This window comes from Cervus elaphus, chromosome 18, assembly GCF_910594005.1.
Source record: "Cervus elaphus chromosome 18, mCerEla1.1, whole genome shotgun sequence".
NCBI classification, from domain to species: domain Eukaryota; kingdom Metazoa; phylum Chordata; class Mammalia; order Artiodactyla; family Cervidae; genus Cervus; species Cervus elaphus.
Window position 1 is genome coordinate 25,111,539 of NC_057832.1, and position 27,788 is coordinate 25,139,326.

Consider the following 27,788-nt stretch of genomic DNA (forward strand, 5'->3'; position numbering starts at 1 on the left):
CTGAATCCAGCCCACTGCTTGTTTTTCTAAGTTTTAATAGAACACAGCCATGCCCATGTGTGTGCCTATCATGGCCTTGCCCACGAGTTTCCATACCACCTGTGGCTGCTTTTACAACATAATGGCAGAGCCGAACAGCTCCAACAGAGGTCTGTAAGCCCTAAAACATTTACTGTCTAGCCCCGAAAAATCCTGCTGACTCCCAATTTACACCAACAGTTCCAGAAGAGATGTCAGATCAACAGAATAAGATGTAAATTACTGTCCATGGATGAAAAATGTTGCCTGATGTGTCAGTAAATGAAGGATATTGCAGCCATTAAGCTATCAGCCACCCGCCACCCAACTGTACACCCTGAGGGGTTCAGGATTGGAGAAAAGCAGGATACTGGCCCTTCATAGCTGAGGTGCACATCAAAGGAATCATTTCAGTGAGGCCAGACTCTTGCATCTCCCCATACCTAGAAAAGTGCTAAATCCATTAACTTGAGATACCTGGATTTCTCTACTGGTCATCTGTTGACATGCCAGACTACTTGGCCTTTGTGGCAAAAACTCCTGTATATCCTACCTCTTCCCTTACCTCTTTGGAGTGGTCCCTCAGAGCCATCTGAGAGGCTGTCTTCAGGGCTTAAGTCAGAGACTCCACCTAATAAAACACAATTCTCAACTTTTAGGCTGTGCAATTTCCAGTCAACCTATTTTACAAAACAGAGCTGTCCAAGTCTTACAAGTTACTCACCTCTCCAGAGTGTAACTAGCCAGCTGTTAGGAATGCAGAGAGAACTAAGGGAGGAAGCCAGAAGACGACCTCACTCAGATGAGGCGAGGACCATAAGGATGCCCTACTGGCATGAGACCCAGAAGTCTTCTACAGGAGAGGGTGTGTGAGGTCTCCCAGCCGTCAGATGGTTTCCCCTCTCCTATCTCACTCTCTACTTTCCTGTGATACAGTAAAAGATGTTCAGTTTCTAGCTACCTCTGGTCACGGGACTGTATGAATATAAATGACTACAGCAATGTCTTGGACTTAAGACTTTTATTTTTTCACACCCAAGCAAGCCTGGACGGTTGGCACTTCCTGCCCTCAAGACCCCTACCCTTCACAAGGAGAAGAAATGATTACTTTGACTCCAGGCCTCAGCAAGTGCCTAAGCTTTGGCAGAGGCCTTGTAATGCGTCAGAGTGCGGGCAGAAGGGTCTGTGGCGCTGGTCCACCTGGGCATCCAGTAATGGGGCAGCCAGTCGGCACGGCCCGGGTAGTGGTGCTCAAAGATCTGACGGTAGTAATAGCCTTCTTTTGTTTTGGGGGTGTTGATGGGGAATTTCTGGGCTGCGCTCGCCATCACTGTGTCATCGACCTGTAAGAGGAACAGGACAGAAGCGAAATGGCCTTTTAAATGGCACAGAAATATATGTATTTAATCTGGTTTCACAAAAACAAAAATCAAACAAAAAAAAAAAAGAAAAGACATCTCTGAATACTGAGAGACTCTTTTAATCCCTTAGCAAAATATGCTAAAATACCCTAATGTACATAGCTGCAGTGACCTTTAAGGAACATTCACATGCATAGTTCTCCAACGTGGTGGCTCTAAGTGTTTGATTCTTTTGTGCATAAGTCTGGCATCCAATAGGTGCCCCAAAATGTGTAAGATAAAAGTCAGAGAGGACCAGTAAGTCTCCTCTCTATTCTAGATGCTACTTATAATCCTTCATGCTACTTAATTTTTACAGAATTCTTGAAATTTAAAAGAAGTAATATTTATAGGGAATCCCTCCTACAGTCACAAAACATTTAAATTAAATGCAAAATGAACAGTGATTACAACTTTCCATCCAATTGTCTTATTCCAGAAAATATACTTTTAAAAGATATGATACCTGATGTTCAATATAGTCTTGTAAAATCTGAAACCAGGAATTTTTAACTGAAGTTATTCCATCACTGAAGGCTTCTTTTGGTCGCCAGAGAATCTCTTTAGGTATCAGATTGGAGTCCTCAAATGTCTCTCTCAGGAGATGTTTTTCTATCCCATTCTGACATGAAAATGAAAGGAGTATCAGTAAAAGTTCTAAATATCACCAGTATCAATCGGCAGTTTTTACCTTCAGTTGATTTACCCACCTTGGGAACTCTCATATCTGGTGGCAGAGACAAGTAGTAGGAAGAGAAGCGATGATCCAAGAAAGGGACTCTCAATTCAAGGCTTAAAAAGGAAAAGAAAATCTAAATCTAAATGGATCCTTAGTGCCCATCCGTTTAGATCCCGATTAAGTTTCCTAGGAATTCACCCAGTCTCTAAATAATGTTAAGATCATAAAGTCATTTTTACAGTCCTACATAACCGCCCTACACTAAATGCATGAGTACAAAAACCTTCATACAAAATATGTACTATGTCGTCTAGGGAGTGAAACAAGCTACTGGAGAATAATTACTTTTACTTTTCCTTCTGTAATCTATTAAATATCTCAAAAAACAGAAAAAGAATTATGAGTGATCTGGACATTAAGAATGGACTTTGCCTAGACTTCTCTAAGTCATAGTTTTTTCTAGGTGAGACTATCTATTATCCTATTAAAAACTATAATGCCAATCTGTGACTATTATCCTATCTACCTGTCCTAACCAGGGTTCAAAAAACAGATGATGTGACCTCTGATGAAACACCATGGAACACTGATTTATACTGAATATAAGTTATTAATAAATTAGTAATAAAAATGTCTGAATTCAGTTCATTCTCCACCCCCTGTTATTTTCTAACCTAAGTGTGATTTAGTAGAAGCAACCAAAAAAGATTGCTTATCACATACAGTTGTTGTTATTATTTAGTCACTAAGTTGTGCCTGACTCTCCTGCAACCTCATGGAGTGTACCCAACCAAGCTCCTCTGTTCATGGGATTTCCCAAGCAAGAATGCTGGAGTAGTGGGTTGCCATTTCCTTCTCCAGGGGATCTTTCTGACCCAGGGATTGAACCTGCCATTCCAGCACTGGCAGGGGGATTCTTTACCACCGAGTCATCAGGGAAGCCCCATCACATACGGTTAAGTCTTTAAATGACCAGCTTTAAAAAGTGGTAACTTTCAATGATACCAAAGAAACCTATTCTATAAGCTAATCAAATCTCTTGCATCTTCACTTCCCTCTCCCCTACATGGTCCCCACAGCATCAAACAGACATGGCAAGCCCTAAAGGCTCACTAAACTACATGAAGCTGTATAAGCTTTATTTCTCTTAAAAGGACCCAAAAGAGCTGCAAGTGCCTTCCCTCTCAGCTGCCCAGAAGTGTGAGAAATGTTATGTTTTCAAGACAGAAACTCCACCTGAAACCACCTATTCACATACTCTCACCCTGACAATAGCACTCTGATTCCGCTTACTCCCTCTGCACTAAGTGACAAGCTTCATCTTTTCTATAAAAGGCACACTTCACAGCATATACTAAAGGAAAAGAAAGCCTTTTGTTTTCTGAGGTTATTTTTATAATCACTTCCTGAAATATCAAGATACCCATGGGCTGCAGTAGTTCGATCTGCTCGGAGAACATCAAACAAGTAGAGTTCCCTTAGAAGCCGCTCACTCTCCTCCTCAGCTTTCTCCGGGGAAGGAGCCTGTGTACAGACAGAGCTGAAGTTAAAAATACACCCTTCAAGCTTTGCTTTTGGTACATGAAATTTCTTATCTCTTATTCTTGCACACAACTCCAACTCTAAAGGTGGGTAAGACAAGAGACCACCCAAGCTCAGGGGAGAAAGTAAATGCTTTATAAAGCATGCCTTCCCTGGCTCCAAGACTGCTAGAACCAACAGATAAAATGACAGGTTCACATTGTCCAAAGCCCATAAGACAGCAGGGGACTAAGAAATACCAGAAATGTGATTCTTATGTTAACTAGTTTTTAAAAAATGGGTATTATCTGACACAGTTGAGACTTCTTTCTCACCCAAACAAATACAGGCACTATTAGATTTTCTCAAATACCTCACAAAATATTCCAAGTGTTACTGTTGTATCAAAAAAGACAATAGAAAATGGTCAAATAATTCATACTTTTCTTCCCCTAGGACCAATATCCTTCCATTTGAGAATGCGTACCTTGTGAAAATATATATAACCCTGCGTAAGTTCATCTGAACCTTCTCCAGAGAAGATCACCACGCTATCTGTGTTCTTTCGAATGTACTTAGAAATTAAGTACATACCTTAAACAAGAGACAGAAATTATTGTTAATGTCCACATAACCCTCTACCAAAAACGCCTCTTATTTGGTTTCAAATGGCGGCAAGTTTTGCTATTAGACTCTGTTATTGTGAAGTTGTTTGCAAAATAATGACCTTTTATCTATAGTGCAAACCACTTATATGTACTTAATCTAAAAGTTGTACTGCTGGGATGACATAGCCCTTTCATAATTTTATATGTAGGTTTTTAAATATTCCTGCTTTCAGACCAAGAATGTCTATCTGAAAATTTTGCTAAACAATGTTAAAAATGCTAAAAAAATTCTGCTGAACAATGACTCAAATGTCTTAAATTTGTTAACTCTCACACTAGTATCACTACATGAAAATAATAAGTTGGGGTTTTGGTAGCTTAATTTTAATTTGGGGCTTCTTCCCTCATACTTACTCCCCATTCAGCGTATTTCAAATACAGCAAAGCATGTTATATCATTAGAAGATGTTGGTTGGTTCCTGCTCCACAGTCCTGTAAACTAGTATTTGTTCTTAACGGGTTTTTTCATTATTACCTCCCTGGTGATACTTTTTAGATCTTTTCCCCTAATCTCCTTCACCAATGAAATATTAGTACCAGAAATACTGTATGTCTAAGTACTTTGGAAAGCCAGGAACCACTGTAATACCTAAGATTTTTGCCCTTCAAGAACTCATTTTTGCCCCTTTGGGAGAGAGAGCACCCCAGTGATGTTACTGAAAAGTTTAAAGCATGAGAATGCAGACTCTAGACTTTGCAATGGAACCCTATTGGGTTCTGAGTTCCTTAAAAGAGAGGTGTGTCTAAGCCAGTAATGTTCGGAAGCTCAGCAATATTTGACCAGTCTGATTTGGAGTATAATTATGATCTCAGTATGTATCCACAGGGTAAAGCAAGTGTTTATTCCTAGATGATAATAGTTACTGATGGACTATTTACCAAAATATTTCTAAAACAAGGATTCCTTACAGAAACTAGTTAGAACATATAGTCCAACAAACTTTTATACAGAGAAACAGGGGGAAAGAGGCTACAGAAACTATGTATCTACTCTTTGAAGAAATACAGTGATACCAAAACATGGAAGTTTAACTATGTATTCTTAATTCTTAAGGAATTAAGGAATTCTTAAATCGTTTCGTCTTCAACAATGGCTGACACAGGAATTTTACCTGAGTTCATTCTTAAGTACTGTTCTTTAAACAACTGCTTGAAATAGTAGTTTTTAAACCTTACACTCTTTTCAGTATTAAAATCTTTTGGGGATCATAAAATACCTTACCTACTGAAGCACGGACTGTTGTAATATCATAAGTTTCCAAGGAAAATATGACTTCATCCAGGACCTGAATGCCTTCCTCAGAGTTAAAGAGGACTTCATGGTGTTCGCTCCCAATATGATTTGCCACCTGATTACATAAGGAAATATGCATATGCTTGTTCTTTAAAGAAAAGGACTACTCTTTCAAGAAAAAGCTGTGGCTTTTTCGGCCATTTCATATAGTATGTGGGATCTTAGGGCCCCAACTAGGGGCCAAGCTCATGCCCCTTGTGTTGGAAGCTCAGTCTTAACTACTAGACCACAGTAATTCATAACACATCATGAATTAACAATGGTGGGAAACAAGCAAGACAAACTAAGAGGAAATGATTTCACAGGCCGCCACAGTAAGGGGAAATGATTCTCCAGGCCACTGCATACAAGCCCCATTAGTCTGGCTCCCCTGTGTCCCCCAGTGTCTGCCCTCCACTGACCACAAGAGGCGGGCCTCCTGTCTGCCCTTCTCACTCCAAGCCTTCACCCTAACAAGCATGCCCTCCGCTCCCCTCTGGCTGATTTTATCTCCTTTTGGCCCTCCTGCAACGCCTCATTGTACATCTAGAATGCCATTCCTAAATTAAATGGCCCCTCCCCTCATTCAGTTTTCTCTGGCTCTTGTGGATTCATTCAGCATCAGTGATTCAGTGGCTTTTGGACCACTCTTGATCTTTCTCATCCATTCCATGGAAGCTCCATCAGAGGGGGAACAAGGTCTGCCACACACTGAATGTGTACAACGTTCTCTCTGCCCACAGTCCTAAATACAGTATCTTATAAAGAAAATGAAAAGCAACAAGAACAGCTAACATTCTAAGTACTTACTGCATGCTAGGTTCCATCCCACACACTTTATATGAACTATGTAATTTTCACCTCAAACCTGTGCCACAGTAGATACGAGCACTCCCATTACATGAGTGTGGGATTGTGTGCTAAAGTGAAGGTTTGAAACCAGCAATCAGGCTCCAAAGCCTTCAGCCTTCACCACTCTACCATGCCCTTACTCTTCAATCTTACCCAGGATTACCATCATTGGGTTTTATGAGGATTTCATGGCCCATAGAAGATAAAAGTACCCAAAATACAGTGTATAGCACAAGTGATTTTCAATAGGCATTTCATTCCATTTTAATATATTTAATTCAAAACAATTACCTAAGTCAATACAGCAGCAAAGTATAGAACCATCAATTATTAACAAGTCTGTCTCAACTACCTAACAAGAAGAGGCAGTGTCTTACCTTTCTAGCAGCTAGTAAATCAGGACTGTCTTCCATGCCAATCGCAAATGTCTGGAGAGGGTACTGTACTTGGGCCTCTTTTAGCTGCTTCAACAGAGTGGCAGCAACCAAACTGGAATCCAAGCCACCTATGAGCAAGACAGAAAGTGTGGTGGTTATGGGCCTTACCTAAGAGAGAAGCAGATACGATTTACATTCCTCCTAAGCACCAAGATTAGAGTTTTGCCTTTAAAATCCCCAAGTCCTATAAACTGAAAATCAACTTGAGTAAGAAAAATCTAAGTTAGCCTGTCATAATGGTAACAGTACTTGAATTGGTTAAAAGCCACAGTGACAAAGAATTGATGCTTTTGAACTGTGGTGTTGGAGAAGACTCTTGAGAGTCCCTTGGACATCAAGGAAATCAAACTAGTCAATCCTAAAGGAAATCAACCCTGAATATTCATTGGAAGGACTGATGCTGAAGCTCTAATACTTCGGCCACCTGATGTGAAGAGCTGACTCATTTGAAAAGACCCTGATGCTGGGAAAGATTGAAGGCGGGAGAAGAAGGGGATGACAGAGGATGGGATGGTTGGATGGCATCACCGACTCAATGGACATGGGTTTGAGCAAACTCCAGGAGATAGTGAAGGACAGGGAAGCCTGGTGTGCTGCAGTCCATGGGGTTGCAAAGAGTTGGACACTACTTAGTGAGTAACTGAATGACAAAAAACACTACACATTCTAGGGCTTACATCAAGACTGTGGAGTAGGAGGACATGAACACTCTAAAACATGTTTACTAGCTCACTCATGCCAATATAATTATAGTATAACTTTAAGTTGCTGTATTATTTTGAATATTGAAAACAACTTACAGAACTTTTTCATCCTATAATGGAGGAAAGACTGAATCAATAGTAAGTATTTTGTAGTCTAAGCCTCCAGGATAGTTATAAATCATTTAAATTACATATGCATGAAATGTAATTAGATTTTTTAAGCTGACTTCACCTGATAAAAGGCAGCCAATCCTTCTGTCTGTCATCAAACGTTTCTTAACAGCATTGTCAAAAAGAATCCGGAGGTTGCTCTTCACAGTTTCTATCTCAAAACCTATTAACACATAAAGGAAATGAAACAGCTGCAGAAAGGTCTGGGTGAATTATTTATTGACACAGGTATGCAATCATCCGCCTCTATCATGGTGGCATTTGCTCAACAGTGAAGCAGGCCAAATTTCAGCGTGCCATCACCTCCAAGTTAAAAAGGAAACAGATTTGCAAACTGATGTCATTTCAATGATGCGAGAGTACAGTTTTCCTCTGGGGGCAAGAGGTGGGAACAGGTGGATGGGCATCTACTCTCACCTGGGAAGAGTTTCTCCACGCTGTCATACAGGGCATGCAGGGGCTCATCTCTACAGTGATGGTATTTCACCATTTCCACCGATGCTACTTTGCCATTTGGCTTTAAGTCCAAAACTTCATAATGTCCTGGGAAAAAAGGCTCCACTTTTAAAAACGGAGTCATGGAGTGCTTCAGGTTAACCAGCCCTACAAAATTAAAAAGATAAATTTATTCAAACGAGGATAATACTTCATAGTAACTTTCATGTCTAAATTCCTCTTTATTTTCTCTTTTTAATACAAATACAACGTCCATTGCATAAGCAAAATAGGAAAAATATAATTACCTCAAACCCTACTAGAAAGGTAATAGTGTACAGAGATATACAGAAAAATTACACTGATTTCTAATAATTTAAGGCAATAGGAAAACCTCCAATATTCGATTTCTTCTCCCTAGCTGGAATTTCTAATTTTAAAAAATCTATTTTCTTTACTAAGCAAACAAATGATACATTTATTAAACAAAAAGATGGACTTGAAATTTAATTTTATGATATCCTGGCAGTCATTTGTCATCACTGGGGTATTTTTAAAAAAACAGCTATGGTTCTCAGTCCTTTAATAAGCAAAATGATCCACTGTTAAGGTACTTTAAACTCAGATATCCCTTATGTAGTTATTATATACTGTGTGTGAGTTAAATGTTATAATTTAAATTTTCTAAGTTCTCACAGGAAGTAACCAACTTGACATCACCATGATTTTGATTAAAAAAAAAAAAAGTTTTATTGTAAATAGTAACAGCCTATCTATACAGAATACTTACGATGTACAATTTGAGTTTGTTAACCCAGGAATCTACTGTGTAGTATGGAATTCAAACAGCAAATGAGACCCAGATCCTACTACCCACCAGCAGACCTCAAGTGAGGCACACAGCCCCCGCGGAAGTTGAGGAGCAATTGTAATTTAAAGCACCACGACCAAATGAATTTTAGATAGTCTACTCGGGAAGCACTGAGAAAGGAAAACTGCTGTAGTACCCTAGATGAGATCCTGTTGTTTAGAAAAGGGCAGTTAAAGATATAAAAAAATTACAAGTCAAGAAATTTCAGAGGGCAAACTGGATGTGAGATTACAAGTCCGTATCAAGGTTATCAGAGACAGAGTGGAAGGAAGGAGTCCACTTTTCCCTTGTGTTCTCTTTGCTGGGCTTCCCTAAGAGCACTTTGGGTAAATAATGTATGTACTCGTTCTTTCTCATATGATCACATCAAGTGAGAAGGGATTTAAACAATGAAGCAAAAAGGCAGACAAGGAGGTAGATCACATTTTAGCATGTCATTGCTGTCTAGCTAGGACATAAATGATGAATGTCTTCCTCAATTTTATTGTCAAAAAATGATAAATATGATGCTCAAGTATTTTCTTCCACTCTGTGGGTTGAGTTTTCATGTTCCTGATGGTGTCCTTTGAAGTACAAGAATGTTTAATTTTGATGAAATCCAATTTATCTATTTTCCCCTCATTGTTTGTGCTTTTGGTGTCATATCAAAGAAATCTTTGCAAAGTCCAAGGTCATGAAGATTTACCCCTATGCTTTCTTCTATGAGTTTTATAGTTTTAGCGCTTACTAAAGTTTTAGTTTTACTAAAGTTTTAGTGCTTAGAGATCAAATTTTAGAATTTGATCCACTTTGATTTTTATAAGTGGTGTGAGGTAATGAGGTAATGGTTTAACTTTTTTTTTTCCATATGTCAAGTTGTCCCAGCATCATTTGTTGGACTATTATTTGTCCACTGAATGGTCCTGATACCCTAACTGACAATCAGTTGACTACAGATGTATGAATTCACTTCTGGACTTAGTTCTAAGGTCTATATGTCTGTCTTTCTGCCAGTATCATACTGTCCTGATTACCCTTGCTTTGTAGTACATTTTGAAGTCAAGAAGGGAGAGTCCTCCTACTTTATTCTTTTTCAAGATTGCTTTGGCTATTCTGAATCCTTTGCAATTCCCTATGGATTTCAAAGTCAGCTTGTCAATTTCTACAAAATCACCTAGGATACTGACAGAGATCATGCTGAATCTGTAGATCCATTAGGGGAATCTGTGCCAACTTAACAATGGTAAGTTTTCAATCCATGATCATGGGATGCTTTCCAATTTCTTTAGATCTTCTTTCAATAATGTTTTACAGTTTTCAGCACACCGTTTTGTACTTTTGTTACATTTATTCCAATTATTTTATTCTTTTTAATGCTATTTATAAACACAGAGTAAATCATGCGATCACTCCTAGGTATATACCCAAGAAAAATGAAACCACACAAAAACTTGTACCCATATATGTAGAGAAGCATTATTCATAAAAGCCAATTGTCCATCAACTGACAAAAGGATAAACAGTGGATGAACAGAATGTGGTATATCCAGGTAATGGAATATCTTCAGGTCATAAAAAGTAAATAAAAAAAGTAAATACTGATAACATGTTACAACATAGACACACCTTGGAAATGTTATGCCAAGTGAAAGAAGCCAGTAATCAAAAACCAGACCACATAGGATATGACTCCACTGGTATGTAATGGCCAGAATAGGGAAATCCACATAGACTGAAAATAGACTGGTGTTTGGCTGGGACTAGGGGTGGGGAAGGAGGAAGGAAGAAGGTAGATGGGACAGGAAGTTTAATGCTTAATGAATATAAAGGGGTGGGGAGTGACAGCTTCAGAGTACAAGGTTTAGTTTTGAGATGATAAAAAAATAATTCTAAATTGACGAGTGTTGGTTGCAGATATCTATGAACATACTAAAAACCACTGAATTGTACCGTTCAAATGGATGAACCACATGGCATGAAAATTATACCCCAATAAAGCTGTTTAAAAAGTGCTAAATAAAAATGACTTTGTGGGACAGCCTAGCACAGTACCACAGAGCAGTAACTGCAGGGCTGGCCAACCTTACCATCACCATGTGACACAGGCAAACTGGAAAACACACATGGGATCAAACCAGATGCAGAACCTATTGGCACAACAATAATTATATGACTTTACCACAGATCTATCCTTTAAGGATTACAGAATTTTAAGTGCTAAAAAGGAGACTCCAACTCCACGGTTTAAAAAAAAAAGGAGGCCTAGAAACTCCATGACTAACATAGTCACTTGTAAAAAATTGGTTTGCCCCATTTGTATATATGGATTGGATTAGATTTGTAAATATGGTCGAGACGAAAACACACAATCGGGACAATAATGAAAAACCACAGAAAAATTCTATCATTACCTTTAGCTTCTGAACACACAGCCAAAAATCCATCTTCAGTCATGGCTTTAAACAAAGGTCTCACTCCATAGGTATCTCTGCCCAAGAATACTTTCTTATTGGCAGTATCCAGTAAAATAAATGCAAATACCCCATCCAACATACAAACTGTTTGTTCAATTCCTCCCTTGTCATAAAGATGAAGGATTATTTCACCATCCACTTTGGTCTGGTATTCAAATTCAAAATGGTGTTGCAGCTTAAGGAAACAATAGCAAAATGAAAATGTTAGAATCCTGTGCTTTCACTAATTTTTTTTTTTTAATTGCAAAGTTGCTTCAGCATTTTTGTGCTCTATAATTTTGTGTACCTTAGTGATGTGATTTAAAAGAATCATGGCATTATCAAAACATAGCTTGTTTGAACTCAGAATCAAACTGTAACAAAGTTAAGCCCATGAAAACTTTAGGTGCATTCTGATAAAATAGAAGAGAAAGGTAATGTACCTCTGTACTATATGGAGGGATGGGAATGGATATTATATACATACTATATGTATAATATATATGTAGTACATGTGTAGTTGTTGCTGCTTAGTCTCTAAGTCATGTCCAACTCTTCTGTGACCCCATGGACTGTAGCCCGCCAGGCTCCTCTGTCCATGGGATTTCCAAAGCAAGAATACTGGAGTGGGTTGCCATGCCCTTCTCCAGGGGATCTTCCTGTCCCGGGAATCAAACCTGCATCTCCTGCATTGGCAGCAGGATTCTTTACTGCTGAGTCACCAGGGAAGCCCAATACACGTGTATTTACATAAATATGTAAGTTAAGGAAATAGATTGTCCAGGAGTGTCATGACACTAAAAATGTGTCCTCTACAACAGTAAGATTTTGGTTTGGGAACGTAGTATTGGCTGAAGTTCTTTCAGTTCAGCCTCACAGACTTCCTATGCAAACTGAAAGCAAAAGGACAAACATATTTGACACTAATTCCTGATGGACGAGTCCATCACAATGATGGAGACAAGTGGTCCAGAACAGAGTTGCTGGCCCTGGGGAGGCCTACAGCATCCCGTCCTTCCACACAAGGCATTAAAGCTACTTCTCAGGGATGGACAGAATGATGATGCTGAAGCTTTATTCATCCACATCCTCCTGGGGAACAACAAAGATACCATCACACCCACCACGTGTAGAGAGTTTCCTTAAATTAGGCCCGAACTCCTGTGGCTTTCCATTACTATTGGTAAATTGTGAGGGTGAAAAGTTCTCAGGGTGTCCCTCTTTCTCTGTACTTACTCATATTTTTGGCTGATAATAGAGAAGAGGTTCACATAAACAAAATCAAACGGGAATGCTGAGTACGTTTGAACACTTAAAACATGTTTTTAAAATTTAAGAAGTCTCCATGCCTGTATGACCTGTAAAGCATGCTTCACAACCACACTCACGCTTTAATTTCTTAACATTTTGCCTAAAAGCTCAGAATTGCCCAAAGATGGGCTATGGCCACTTTCAGTGACCACGAAGTCACCTCTTGGTCACTCTCCCTGCTTTGAGAGATTGTCCATGGTGATCTCTGTCACAAGGAGCTAGGGGTTGCAAAGGGTCTTCTGCTGACCCTTCTGGGCTTAAGTACCTGCAGGATAAATGAGCCTACAACACTCGATGACTTTCAGCCAGCAACAGCTTCCAAACCTACCCTCCATGACCACCGCATCACCATGGCTCTTTGGCCTAAAGTTCACAGGTAATTTACTGTTTAATGATTCACATGTACATTGCCCAGTCTCTTGAAACCCCCAATACCCTGCCACCATCCAGAAATCACACTGCCGTTTGACTTGCTGGCTGCACGTTTCTGAAGCGCTCCCCACCGCGAGAGGGCCTTCTCTCTGCCCAGCCTGCACTCACATTCTTCTCTCTGATGGGTCTCCGTCCACTCTCAACACACTGCTGGCTATATTTTGTAGTAAATTCTATTTTTATAAAAAAAAGGGGGACTTTGAAGCTTACGCTGAAGAAATTTACATAAGCCTAAAATGTCAGTTCTACTCTTTAGACAGATTTTAGCTGTTTGCATTGGATAACCTGAACGATGGGTAGAAGGAATGGAACTCCTCCGCTTCTGAAAATACAACATACTTGGCTAATTTAGAGGAAAAAATGTTTTCAAAATATTTAACTTTTTAACAACGTGTTCACAAAATACACAAAAGCAGCTATGTTGTTCAAGGAAAACTAGGCATTTCCTATCTCATTTAAGGGGAAAGTCAGGCCACTACTGCTATGATACAACTTAGCATTCTTACATACATGGTGCTAACTTGGCTTAGAAAGGAAGTTTTTTTGGTTTTTGTTTGTTTTGTTTTATGGCCACACCTCTCGCATGTGGGATCTTAGTTCCTGGACCAGGGACCAAACCCACAGACCCTACAGTGGAAGCATGGAGTCTTCAACACTGGACCACCAGGGAATTCCCAGTAAGGACGTTTTAACTGCTTCCTTCCTCTACTCCCACTAGTTTGAAAATCCATTTTTACCTTTCCTGTTCCATTTCACTTCCAAGCAGCATGAAAATGATGTCTGGTGTACAGTAGGCCTTAATTAAATACAAGAAAGGAATTTGCTAAATAAATAACTACCTGTGTGTGTGTTTGTCTGTGTAGTAGGCAATAGCCCCTGTTGTGCTCAGCTGTTCAGTTCTGTCTGACTCTGTGCAACCCCATGGACTGTAGCCTGCCAGGATCCTCTGCCCATGGAATTTTCCAGGCAAGAATACTGGAGTTGGGTGCCATTTCCTACTCCAGGAGATTTTCCCAACCCAAGAATCAAAAGTGAAACCCGCATCTCTTGCATCTCTTGCTTTGGCAGGCAGATTCTTTACCACTAGAGCCACCTGGGATTCTTCAAATGAGAAGCATTTTCCTTGAAGTATTTCTACAAGTGAACTAAGTGGACAACAAACAATGGCTAAAGCTATTGTTCAAAGATAAACATCACCAGAGGATGACTAGACTATAAATCCCTACTCATGAATGAAAGTCCATCCTAAAGGAAATCAATCCTGAATATTCACTGGAAGGACTGATGGTGAAGCTGAAACTCCAATACTTTGGCCACCTGATGCAAAGAACTGATTCATTTGAAAAGACCCTGAGGCTGGGCATGATTGAGGGTGGGAGGAGAAGGAGATGGCAGAGGATGAGATGGTTGGATGGCATCACTGACTCAGTGGACATGAGTTTGAGTAAACTCCGGAGTTGGTGATGGACAGGGAGGCCTGGCGTGCTGCAGTTCACGGGGTCGCAAAGAGTCAGACACGGCTAAACGACTGAACTGACTGACTGACTGACTGACTGACTCATGAATGACAGGAATATATCAAGAAGGCTCAAAAAGTACCGAGAAACATCACAACCCAATGTATGAACCTTGAATGAAATCTGAGTCAAACCAAAACACAGCTATAAATATCAATATGTTCTTGGAACACCTGGTGAAATTTACTGTGAACTAGATATTAGAAGGTATTACGGATTCTCAGGAGTTATATAATAGTATTGGTGTAAAGTAGAAGAATGTCCTTCTTCTTAGGAGATAAATGCTTACATATTTTGAAGTGCCACAGTATTTGTTGTTGTTGATGTTCAGTTGCTCAGTCATGCCTGAGTCTTTTGTGACCCTATGATCTGTAGTCCACCAGGTTCCTCTGTCGTGGGGTATCCCAGGGAAGAATACTGGAGTGGGTTGCCAATTCCCTTCTCCAGGGGATCTTCCTGACCCAGGGATTGAGCCCACGTCGCCTGCATTAGCAGGCAGATTCTATACCACCTAGGTATACTCTAAAGTGATTAAGCCCAGAATTGAATGTCTGTGTAGTACAGAGAGGTAAAGTCAAAGGGCAAAACATTAGCAGTTATTCAATCCAGGTGCTCTGTATTCTGTTATTTTCTATAAATGTGAAATTTTCAAAATTAAGAGTTGGGGAGGCAAGCAACAAAAAATAATTTGCCAATTTTAGATTCAAAATTTTCTTATGAAACACTAGCCCCAAAGAATTCCATACTGCAATGCTCTTAGCAAATGTGGCTTCCTCGGGTCATAATTTTCACACCCTCACCACTCTCATTCTAAGAGTACGCTTTCACCAGATTAAAAGTTGTTCCAATTTTAATGCTTCCTTCTTGCACTCCACTACATCTGGCTACCTGTCTGTCCCTTGGCTCTGATTAAGACAATTACGCAACAGCATTTTAAGGGGAGTCTGAAATGAAATGTTTTGTTTTATGCTCTACAGTAAACAAGCCTTTTCCACATGCAAATTTCCAAGCCCAGGTGAAACAAAGCCAGCTATTTGGGAGCCATCATCTACTTCCTCTCCAGGAAGTGCAGAGGAGCTGGGAGGATGTGTGAGTGGGCCATTGGCCACTTTTGCCATCTCTAATGGTAAACAAGGAATTAGTACGTGAACAATAAAGCAAGCAGGATTGGCCCCAGATACTAGATGCATACTGAAGAAATGATTTCAGCAAGCCTGGATGCTTGCATCTTCCCATACACAGAAGATCCGTAAAACTCTTCATGTGAGAGATTTTGTTTTCTCTTAACAGTAATCTTTTAATATTCAGATTACCTGCCCCTTGCTGCAAACTTTTATATAGCCTGGCTCCTCCCCACCTCCTCAGGACTGGCTCTCTAGGAGTCACCAGAGATATTGTCCTAACATCCCCACAGAATAAAACTTAAGTCTCAACTTTTAGGTTGCACGTTATTTTTTTAATCAACAGCAGGATCACCCACAAGCTATTACATTCTATCCCTGCCTTAAAATCTTCAAATCTCATTGCTATTAGAATTACATTCTACAGTCTCACCAAGTCCTGCTTGCTCTGGTCCTGCCCGACCTCCCCAAGTCCACCTGGCCCAGCTGCCCCTTGCTCACTTATGAACATCCCAGGGCTCTACACATGCTGTTCCCTCTGCACGGAATGCTCTTCCCAACCCTGCTAGTTCATCCTCGTCCATTAGGTCTGAGTTTAAACGACAGTTCCTCAAGAGGCCTTCTCTGACAAACCTGTACTCAAACTGGATCTCCCATACCCATCAACTCCAAATTCATTTTTTCATAAAGCTTAGTAAATGTATGGGGCTTTTCTGGTGGTTCAGCTGGTAAAGAACCCGCCAACCAATGCAGGAGATGTGAGATTTGGGTTTAATCCCTGGGTCAGGACAATCCCCTGGAGAAGGAAATGGCAACCTGCTCCAGTATTCCTGCCTGGAAAATTCCATGGATAGAGGAACCTGGTGGGCTATAGTCCATGGGGTCACAAAGAGTCGGACCTGACTGAGTGCACAAAAACACAAGTAAATGCACAATGATTTTTTTTTTGTCTGCTCCTTAATAGAATAAACTCCAGTAGTATGCAGACCTACCTTTCATATTTATTACTGCACCCCGGGTGCCTAACACAGGTTATAATTAATATTTAAATTAATAATAGGGAAAAAAAGATTCTTAAGAGTTAAAAACCTGAAATGGAATCCTCATTTTATTTATTTTTTGGTGAGCAAGGCATTCTACCTCTTTGTGCATCTGTGCCCTGTCTATCTATATATGATTGGAGCAAGTGAGAAAGAACATGGGAAGTGGTTGAAAAGTAAAAAACATTAAACAATAATAAAATTATTATAACCAACTAGCTCTGAGGCTTAATCACATCCAGATAGCTTCTGGTTTTATTCTGTTTACCTTCTTGTGGTTGTAGATTTCACCATTGTAACAGAGCCACAAGTACGGGTATTTCTTCACTCGAATTGGCTGCATTCCAAACAGCTGGTCAACGACCGCCAACCGGTGAAATCCAAAGCAGCAATTGGTGTATCCATTAACATTTTCAAAACGGAATGCATCCGGACCCCTGTGTGCAATCTTCATAGCACTCAGACACTGAACAGAAAGGCAGTCATCGCTGCCAAAGAGCGCCCAAATGCCACACATGGTGCGATGAAGCTCCGGGTTCTCTATGGAGACAAAAGCAGGCCAGTTAAATAGTCAATATACAACCCAAGTCTTCATTCAATCTCAATGCCCAAAACTTGCATAAGCCACTTCAAAGAGTGAAATATGTTATCCACAGCAATTTACCAGTAGGTTGGCAGGCACAGAGGGTAAGAGAATGATTTAATTTACTTATAAGTATTCAGGAAAGATGAATGACCTTTACATCCAGCCAGCTATTAATACACAGCAGTTTAGCCACTAGTCAAAGCCTGCTTCCCTCTGACATGATTTGGTCAGCTAGAGCTAGCAGTGTTCAGGCCATATTCTGTCTTCTATCCTAGGTTTACACCAAGACACAGATACACATGCAGACTGGCTCCAGCCCACCCAGAGATCCTAGTCTACTCTCTTCATCCCAGAATCCCAAAAGCTCTGAAAAATCCAAGAGATGCTCCAGCATACTATGATCGCCTCTTAGGTCTTGAGAATAAATATATCTCTCTTTCATTTTTTATTCAGTATTTTTGGCTGTGCCACGGGCATGCAGGATCTTGGTTCCCCCACTGCAGACTGCAGCCATGAAATTAAGAGACACTTGTTCCTTCAAAGAATAGCTCATAAACCTAGAAAGCATATTAAAAAGCAGAAACATCAGTTTGCTGACAAAGGTCGGTATAATCAAAGCTATGGTTTTTCCAGTAGTCAGTACAGAGTGAGAGTTGGACCATAACGAAGGCTGAATGTCGAAAAATTGATGCTTTTGAATTGTGGTGCTGGAGAGGACTCCTGAGAGTCCCTTGGACTGCAAGGAGATCCAACCAGTCAATCCTAAAGGAAATAAGTGCTGAACATTCATTGGAAGAACTGATGCTGAAGCTGAAGCTCTAATACTTTGGCCATCTGATGCAAAGAGCCAACTCACTGGAAAACACCCTGATGCTGGGAAAGTTTGACGGCAGGAGAAGAGGGCAAAAGAGGATGAGATGGCTGGGTGGCATCATCAACTCAATGGACATGAGTTTGAGCAAACTCCAGGAGACAGTGTAGGACCAGGAAGCCTGGTGTGATGCAGTCCATGGGGTCACCAAGAATTGACAGGACTGAACAACTGAACAACTAAAACCAGAGATCAAACCCACACCCTGTGCAGTCGATCTGGGAGTCTTAACTGCCAGGGACTGCCAGGCAAGTCCCCTAAATGCATCTCTTTACCTGTTCAGTTCAGTTCAGTTGCTCAGTCATGTCTGACTCTTTGTGACCCCATGGACTGCAGTACGCCAGGCTTCCCTGTCCATTACCAACTCTGGGAGCTTACTCAAACTCATGTCCATCGAGTCAGTGATGTCATCCAACCATCGCAGCCTCTGTTGTCCCCTTCTCCTCCCACCTTCAATCTTTCCCAGCATCAGGGTCTTTTCAAATGAGTCAGTTCTTCGCATCAGGTGGCCAAAGTATTGGAGTTTCAGCTTCAGCATCAGTCTTCCAATAAATATTCATGACTGATTTCCTTTAGGATGGACTGGTTGGATCTCCTTGCTGTCCAAGGGACTCTCAAGAGTCTTCTCCAACACCACAGTTCAAAAGCATTAATTCTTCGGCACCCAGCTTTCTTTATGGTCAAACTCTCACATTCACACATGACTACTGGAAAAACCATAGCTTTGACTAGACAGACTTTTCCTGGCAGAGTAATGTCTCTGCTTTTTAATATGCTGTCTAGGTTGGTCGTAACAGACGTTTAATGGGTAGAAAAGATGATGGTACATATTTCCTAAGTGTAATATTAACTTTCCTAGATATTATAAACATTTCACTACTTCTAGCTTACTGCCAAGTGATTTATACAAATATTATCAAAGAAATGTAAAAAGAGAAGAGAAAGTACTATTATCTGATATCCTAGCTTAATGACAAAAAAAATTTGTTTAAGTTGACAGAGATAAAAATGGTCACCATCAAAATGTTCTAAAGGACCAAAATATTCTTAAATACTTCTGTATCAAAGCCACCGTGGTCAGAAAGAAAGCAAAGTAGCCTGGACAAACATAGCAGTATCTCTGCAAAACAAGGTGGCTTGTCTTTGTAGGCCAAGAAGCAAGTAACTTCCTATACAAAGACAAATGATAATTACTTTTCTATTCAAATTCAGTTCTCAACTGTGAAATAGAGACATTTTATTTGGATGCCGTCAACTCCAAATAGTTACTTTACTTAGGTAAAAATCTAGAACTCTGGGAAACTATTTTCGTATTTTTTAAATGCAAATTTGTAGCAAATGCCTAGATAAATGGCATCAAAAAGTATATAAATATTCAAGTTACATTAATCACTTGGAACAATCCTCTGAAGACATTTCATTCGTATTTAAATGAACCAAAGTAGGTGGGACAGACAGAGCAGTATCTTGGAAAACAATGCGGTTCATCCTCTCAGGCCAAAGAACCATAGCCTTGTTAGGCCTTTTCAGGAGACCAGACCAAATTAATGGAAAACTGTATTAAAACAACTTGGAAATGAAGTATCACATGTTCTATGTGGACCCTTCCAGGCATTTGACCAAATACCCATAACCAGATACAGGAACACCTTTGAGACACTGTCAGTTTGGTTCTAGTAATAAAGCAAGTCACTTAAACTTTTTGGTTTCCCAGTGCATATAAAAGTTTTATTTACACTATACTGTAGTCTATTTATTAAATGTGCAATAGCATGATGTCTAGCAATGTACATACTATAATTTAAAAATATTGCTAAAAAAAATGCTAACCATCATCTGAATCTTCAGCAAGTAGCAAGCTTTTTGCAATAGAAACTTCAAAGATCACTTATCACAGATTTGGGTAATAAAATTTGAAGTTACCAAAATGTGACAGACAAGAAGAGCAAATGCTGTTGGGAAACATGGTGCCCATGCAGACTTGCCATGCACCTTCAATTTGAAGAAAAAAAAAGCAGTACCTGCAAAGCACAACTAACTAGGTTTGCTTGGATTTACTTTGAGATTTACTGGGAAAATTCAGTGTGATTTAAGTGAGTTGACTATCAATAAGCCATCTACCTCTGACTCTATACAATGAAAAATAGGCTCTGAAACTGCTTTGAAAATCACAGGAGGTCATTAGTGAATCATTTCCCTAGGTCTTCCTAATGCTAGTGAATCCCATTAATCGTGCTATAGCAATACACTTAAGCACTCAATTGGAGGGAAAAGAGGGATGACAAATGATTGCAAAGCACACATTTCTGCAGTAGGAAAAGCAAATTAAAACTATCACCAATTATTTTTATTGGAATCAGTCTTACTTGCAAACATCCTACTTGGCAAGGCTTTTTCCCACTGCTGTTACCTGTTCCCAGTAATTTTCCATATTTTCTCATAAAAGTCTAAAGCAGTGCTATCCAATGGAAATGTGAGCCACATATGTAATACTGAATAAACTAGCAGCCCCGCTAAAAGAGAAAAAAAATGAAATTTTAAATAGATTTTAACACAATGTACTGAAAATAGTATTACTATTACTGCAACATGTAAAATCAGTACAAAAATATTGACAAGATATTTTACATTGCTTTTCTCTATTAAATCGTCAACACTTAAAGCAAATTTCAATCCGGATTAACCAGCATTTCCCGTTTTTAACAGTCACCTGTGGCTAACTGTTACCGAATTGGAGTGTTGTTTCAGCGCATTTAATTACTTAAAAACTTAAACATTTAATTACATCAAGTGCTATGGTGAAGTTCAAGATCTCAGCAACGAGCTCCTGCACAGCTTCAAGACCTAGGTTACCTCTAGTGAATCTTACAAGAATGCGATCAATCAATGAAAAAGCTGAATTACTGGTGCTTTTACATTATTTGTCAAGCACCAAGGGTAACAGACGGTGAAGAAATAATGTAGGCCACAGGCTGGGGGCGGAAAGTGTTCCTTCACTCAAAATAGCAACATTAATTTGAAGCCGTTCCTATAAAACAGATAACCGCTGAGAAAAGCCACGCCAGTTTTTCGGGTTTTTTTTTTTTTTTTTTTTTTTTGCCTTTTCCCAGACCGCGCCGCCTGTCATCCTAAACTGATCTCTTTTGGGCAGGATTTGCTCAGCAAGTCACTTGTTGAGTCTTGCAACAAGAGATGGGGGGAGGGGTAGCTGGGAAAAACCGGGTGGTAAGCCGGAGGTAAGGAGTGTCCGAGGCCGTGACAGACAGCCCAGGAGACACTCTCTCCAGGATCAGAGCCTAGGGAACGCGTGACCCCGCGACTCCCGGCTGCACCCGGACCACGTGCGCCCTCCAGCCCATCCAGGGCAGGGCCCTCGAAATGCAAACATTTCCGCAGGCTTCGACGCAATATAATAATAATAACAATAATAAAATAATGAAATTTACAGGCGCCAACTTAAACCGCCGCCGCCGTCTCTCCGGAGCGGCAGGGCCGCCGCTCTGGGGGGCCACGCGGCCCCTCTCTCCCGGACCACAGCGGAGGTCTTCCCGCCCCAGCTGGCTCCCAGGTGCGCAACAATCGGCCCCGCCTCCCCGGCCTGGCTAGAGCTGCAGCGTCCCGGGATGCCGGGATCCGCGTCTGCCCACCCTTCGGGCGGGCCAGGCTGCCGCGCATCTTCCTACCTCTCTGGGGGCAGCCCTGCGGCACGCTCGCTGCAAGGACGCCGCGACCCGTGGCTGCCGAGCCTACCTGGGCTCCAGTGGGGCGGTTGGGCCGGAAGGGCCCAGCTGCGGCTTGCAGGATGGGGGCTTTCTCTCACCCCTCACGTTATACTCTCCCGGCTCCTGTAATGCTTGCGGGAAGTTTCATCACTTCTGGAAAGACCAACCAACGCGCAGGGGCGTGGCCCGCGGGGCGTGAAGGCGCTGTAGCCGGGCCAGGACAGGATGCGGAGCTAGGGAGGCGGAGGAACGGCTCTGTTTCCAGCGTCTTAAAGTGTTAGTGCCTCTGCGGAAGGATAACCTCAGAGGTCTGGCCAGGTACCCCAGAGGCACGTAAGATGGCCTGACCTGCTGTTCTGACAATTCATTAAACTTTCGTACCTGGTTTGTTCTTAGAGAAATTATCAGTAATTGATTGCAGTATGCCTTCTGCAGCGTATCTTCCTCATGTCCTTAACTGCCAAACCTTTAGCACTTTATTTTTTCCTTACTATAAGAGAGCATCTGATACATAGCTGTGGATACGCATATATTTGCCATATTAATAAATACTGAGGCAGATGGCTGGAAGAGTCTCCACCTTTTATTAAATGCAGGTTAGATTTCATTAGGTTCTTCTACCTCAGACAGAGTTACATTTCCCCTTCCTCTGAGCATATGGCTCAGTGTATTTGTCTTGTGACGGATCGTCAGACGTCTTCTGTGGTTGTATTGGTGCTCAACCAGAACGTCACCTTGTGTCGACTTCTTCACCTTTTGAGTCCCAGGACCGGCTCAGTGGATACATGGACTCACTTCGATTCAATTACTCATTACATTTGGTCGTTGACAAGTTACGCTTTCTGGAAAAGGACTGAGTTCCATTCCAGCCTGAATTTTATGACTTATATAGTAATATGATCATTAGATACGTCCTATAACTTCTTTACATTTCCATCTTTAAAATAAGCAAGTGAGAGACTACTAGGGGTCCTTCCAAATCCTGAAATTTTCAAGTACTAAAGTGATGAGAGTTCTGAAGAGTTATAGCACCCAAGGAGGGAAATCAATTTTTTCATCCCCACATTATCAACTATCTCATCAAAAAACCCCATAGCATGTCAATCTGGTTATTTTTACATTAGACCCAGCTAGAAGAATATTATCTGAATTTACACACCTAATAGTTGTGGATCCAGGATGTAAAGCCATGTTTGTCTGGATCCCCAGGCCTTTTTCTTTTCATCACATCTGCCTGTGGAACAGAATGACAAGAAAATCTGGGTTATACTGGAAATGCTGACAGAGGAGAAAAGGGCTAATATAGCCTCTCTTATTTTTGCTAAACATGAATGGTTTCTGTTCAGGACAAAATATATTTTCTAGATTTCATCCCCATTCCTATATTGGAGAATTACCCTAAAATTAGACTTTTTCCTATTTATTATCTCCATGGAGACTCACCATTTTAAAGGCATTGTTGGACTTCTACCAGTACTGCCCTCAAATTTATTATGCAGAACCGGGAAAGACCTGCCCTCAGAATAATACATTTAAGGCCTAATATTTCTTTGTAAGATTCAAGTCATGTTGATACGTAAAACCAAAATAGATGAGTGGCCCCTAAACCTTTTAAGTACAAAGATTCCTTATAGAATTTTGTTTAAAAACGTCTTCTTGACCTGCCCCCACAAGAAGGTAGTGTACTTTGAGAGTCTCTTTGATAGAGAAAACATGCTATGATAAAAATAAACAAGGCCCCGTGACTTCATTACACTCTATGATAAATTTGTATTTTACTGGTCACATCAGCACCAAAATAAGTTAAGAAATAGTAAAATTACATGTGCAGAGACATACTGAGGTCAGACTACAGTCAATGCTTCTCAAGGATACAGGTTTGATATCCTCATGTAATACATTCCCAACTAGTTCAGTAATTGCCAAGGATATACATTCCCTAAGAACAGTGGACACTGGTTGATGACAAGGATGATAGAGGACTAAGTTCTAAGGTTCTTTATTTCCCTAAATTGTCAGCATCAAATAGACTTTGCTACATCCTATTCTGTATACTACAGGCTTCCCAGATGGCTCAGTGGTAAAGAATCCTCTTGCCAATGCAGGAGACTTAGGAGACCCAGGTTCAATACCTGGGTCGGGAAGATCCCTTGGAGTAGGAAAAGGCAACCCACTCCAGTATTCTTGCCTAGAAAATCCCATGGACAGAGGAGCCTGACGGGTTACAGTCCATGTGGTTGCAAAGAGTCAGACATGACTGAGCAACTGAGCACACACACATCTTCTATATGTTAGTACTATCTCAAGCCTAAGGACAATTTGGAAAGTAAATTTTCTACCCACATTTTATAATGTAAAAATAAGAGAAACTGAGAGATTTAGCCAAACACACACTGTTTGCATTAAATCATAAAGAACTGAATCATAATAGTATAAATCCCCTTTCCCTTTCCACCTCATCTAGGTAGCGGAAGACATATCATTTGATATGTTACCTGGTGCGGTTGGTGGTACTGTACTGGGTGTCTTTTGCTTGTCCCTTCAGAGCCACTTTCAATCTCATGCCCTGGCTTCCCTGCCCTGCTCTTTCACTGGGAGTGGCTAAATGGTTCCACTTCAAGGAGCTGCAGAGGCTGGGAAGGAGAAGGACATCTCTTTTCCTGGCTCACCCACCGCAAAGCTCCTCTCCTGCAGCTCCTGTCTGCTGACCCTCTTTTCCTCCTTATCTGCAGATTCCAGGCACTGCGTCCTCCTCACCTCCTCAGGCCTAGTGCTGAGGTGCCGAGCCATCCTGCTCTCCTACGCCCTGTCCACACTTCTCTGATCAGTTCTAACTGGAGTGTGCCATCTGCTTCCTGTCACAGCCTGACCCCATACATCGGTCTTAAGTTATAACACTGAGTTTGTGGTGGATTAAACTACAGTAGGAGCTTCCCAGGTGGCTCAGCTGTAAAGAATCTGCCTGTCAATGCAAGGGACGTGGGTTCTATCCCTGGGTGGGGAAGATCCTCTGGAGACGGAAATGGCAATCCACTCCAATATTCTGAGAAATCCCACGGACAGGGGAGCCTGGTGGGTTACAGTCCATAGGGTCACAAAGAGTTGGACATGACTTAGCAACTAAACATCAACAACAAACTAGCATGGAGAATGATTCATGTTCTCTCAATTATCCAACAGAGAAGGCAATGGCACCCCTATCCAGTACTCTTGCCTGGAAAATCCCGTGGACGGAGGTGCCTGGTAGGCTGCAGTCCATGGGGTCTCGAAAAGTTGGACACAACTGAGCGACTTCACTTTCACTTTTCACTTGCATGCATTGGAGAAGGAAATGGCAACCCACTCCAGTGTTCTTGCCTGGACAATCCCAGGGACGGCGGAGCCTGGTGGGCTGCTGTCTATGGGGTCGCACAGAGTCGGACACAGAGTCGGACACGACTGAAGCAACTTAGCAGCAGCAGCAATTATCCAATGCAAATGAAAACTAAATTATGTTAGCCTATTTTCCCATGTCTTATCTCATTCTGAGATAATGATCTTATCTCATTATTGAATACTGAAATCTCACGCTAAAAGCTGCCAGGGAGCATTTAAAATTATTTGACCTTCAGTCCCTGGTTCTTTAGAACCAGAATAAAAGCCTCCTCTGTCAAGTAAAACCTGTAGGCCTGTTCCCCATCCCCCAAATGTAATTGATAACACAAGACTGTATTTGTTAAGCCTTGAGAGCATTAATTAAAATAAAGTCTTTAAATTTCTTCGAAATATCTACTGACTTACAGCTGATGTTCCAACCTTATAATGTTGGTAACCGAGTCTGAGTATGAGTCTCCTAGCTAGCTGTGAGCTCCGAACAGTTCCGTCAAAGCGTGTTAATGATGCCAGGTTAGAAAACTAGAATATTGAAGTCTATTCACAAGTATACAAATAGTTTATGTCTCTTGATCTTCTTGGGTTTCCACATCTGTAAAATAATGAGGCGGAAATAAACAAACTTTGGTGTTTCTTCTAGTCTTACAATTCTGTTAAAACTAAACGGACATGAGCTATTTACAGCATTCCAGTGTAGGAGTTCAGATCAGTAAGTGTTAATTTCTCATCTAAGAAACCCTTACATTTACCTTTCAATCAGATTTCCCCTTATTTAAAGATAATCGAGAATCAGAGATAGGACAGGACTTGGGATCACATAGTTATCAGGATTTGAACTCAAAGGGATCTGAACCCAGAATCCCTTGTCCACAACCCCACATGGCCTCTTGTCTGGGAGACTGATCTATATAAGAAGATTATCCTTTTTATTTCAGGGTACAAGTGAGATCCAGGTTGTGCTGTGTTAAAATATAGCATATTATCAAGTATAATCTCTTTTCTGGTCTTGCATTTTTTATTGGAAGCTAACAAAGATGCAGAAACACTTTTAAAATTGTTTTAGTTCAGTTATTAAGGATGTAGATATAGTTCCTTCTATTCCTGTTTTGAAAAGACTCTGGTATAGGTGTCCTCATCCTTCTCCATTCCCACTTACCCATCCCCACTCTGTCACTCCCATTTTACCCAATTCTATTATGTAAAATTAATATGCCCTATATGCAGGATCCACAGCCAGAGAACAGCTCTAGCTGAGAATATTAATTAAAACAAGAGTTTCACATGAGAATAATCTTGTTGGTATGTAGTTCTAAACAAGAATGTCTTTTTTAATGTCAAAATATTGAGCGGTTTATACATATAACAGTAGTTGTATATCAGCCTCCCGTTGATTGAGAAATATGTGATAAGCCACTTAAAATTCAGTGAAGACTTTGAAACTCATTTTGTGTTCTTCAGCATGTAAGAGCGTCCACGTATATCATATGTTAATAATTCATCACGTGCATTCTTGATGCCTCCGATAGGCGAGAGTGGCAAGGACAAGTATAGGGTGATGTTGTAAATAGAATGGAAAGGACAATGGAGGTGACAAGGGTCATGAGAGGTTCGTAAGTGCAATGAAATGATCAGATTGACTTTTTCAAGAGCTAACCTCAACAACTGCGGGGAGAACCAACTGCAATGGGGAATAGCTTCCTACCAGCAGGAAGTCAATGAGAAAGCAGAGGAGAATGTCAGCGACGCTGGGATGCAGAACCTGATGGATGTGGAGACAGTGGGTATTAGGGAGAGGGAGAGGGAAAATCCAGAACAGTCTAAACTTGGGGACTGGATTGAAGGAGAAACCATAATAGGAAATAAGGAATATCAGAGGAGGAAATATTAGAACAGGGGCATCTGCAGGGTAAGGAAGGGGTTGGGTGATGTTTAGGTTAGTGCCTATTAAGATAGAAATGCCTGCATTCATGCTAAGTTACTTTAGTCGTGTCCAGCTCTTTGTGACCCAATGGACTGGAGCCCGCCAGGCTCCTCTGTCCATGGGATTCTTCAGGCAAGAATACTGGAGTGGTGGCCTGAGCTATGTCCATTAAGCAGTTGGATGGATATGCCAGTTTAAAACTAGGGCGATCTGAGTTAGACTTTTAGATGACAATAAAGCATAGTAACTATAACATCTTTAGAGTCAAGACAGTGAGTTCAATCAAAGCTCTGCCATTTGCTAACTCCCTGGGATTAGGGCAAGATTCAGAGCCTTACTGAGCAAAAACTTCCCCATTTGAAAATGAGGATAGTAATACTCAGAGGAGTTTTTAGTGTGGGTAGAAGGCAGACAAGGCAGATAAAGAAATTAGC

The 27,788-nt window shown here is 40.8% G+C and overlaps 1 protein-coding gene across 4 annotated transcripts in view; it reads right to left on the reverse strand.

Annotated features, from left to right (window-relative positions):
* Window positions 1-1,022: 1,022 nt before the first annotated feature.
* ASNS (asparagine synthetase (glutamine-hydrolyzing)) overlaps window positions 1,023-27,788 on the reverse strand; it is a 145,697-nt gene continuing 118,931 nt past the window's right edge. Inside the window, exons 3-14 of one of the 4 annotated variants that reach the window (XM_043872202.1) lie at window positions 23,221-23,295; window positions 17,151-17,422; window positions 11,420-11,657; window positions 8,141-8,326; window positions 7,785-7,886; window positions 6,789-6,916; window positions 5,509-5,635; window positions 4,106-4,212; window positions 3,521-3,621; window positions 2,129-2,210; window positions 1,885-2,040; window positions 1,023-1,361 (exon numbers count right to left, since the gene is read on the reverse strand). In XM_043872202.1, the coding sequence (XP_043728137.1) occupies window positions 1,152-1,361; window positions 1,885-2,040; window positions 2,129-2,210; window positions 3,521-3,621; window positions 4,106-4,212; window positions 5,509-5,635; window positions 6,789-6,916; window positions 7,785-7,886; window positions 8,141-8,326; window positions 11,420-11,657; window positions 17,151-17,399 (1,686 nt within the window). In that variant the 5' untranslated portion in view covers window positions 17,400-17,422; window positions 23,221-23,295 and the 3' untranslated portion in view covers window positions 1,023-1,151. Of the gene's footprint in view, window positions 1,362-1,884; window positions 2,041-2,128; window positions 2,211-3,520; window positions 3,622-4,105; window positions 4,213-5,508; window positions 5,636-6,788; window positions 6,917-7,784; window positions 7,887-8,140; window positions 8,327-11,419; window positions 11,658-17,150; window positions 17,423-22,022; window positions 22,044-22,089; window positions 22,248-23,220; window positions 23,296-27,788 lie in introns of those variants that run through there. The other 3 variants (XM_043872201.1, XM_043872204.1, XM_043872203.1) reach the window with 3 other exon arrangements.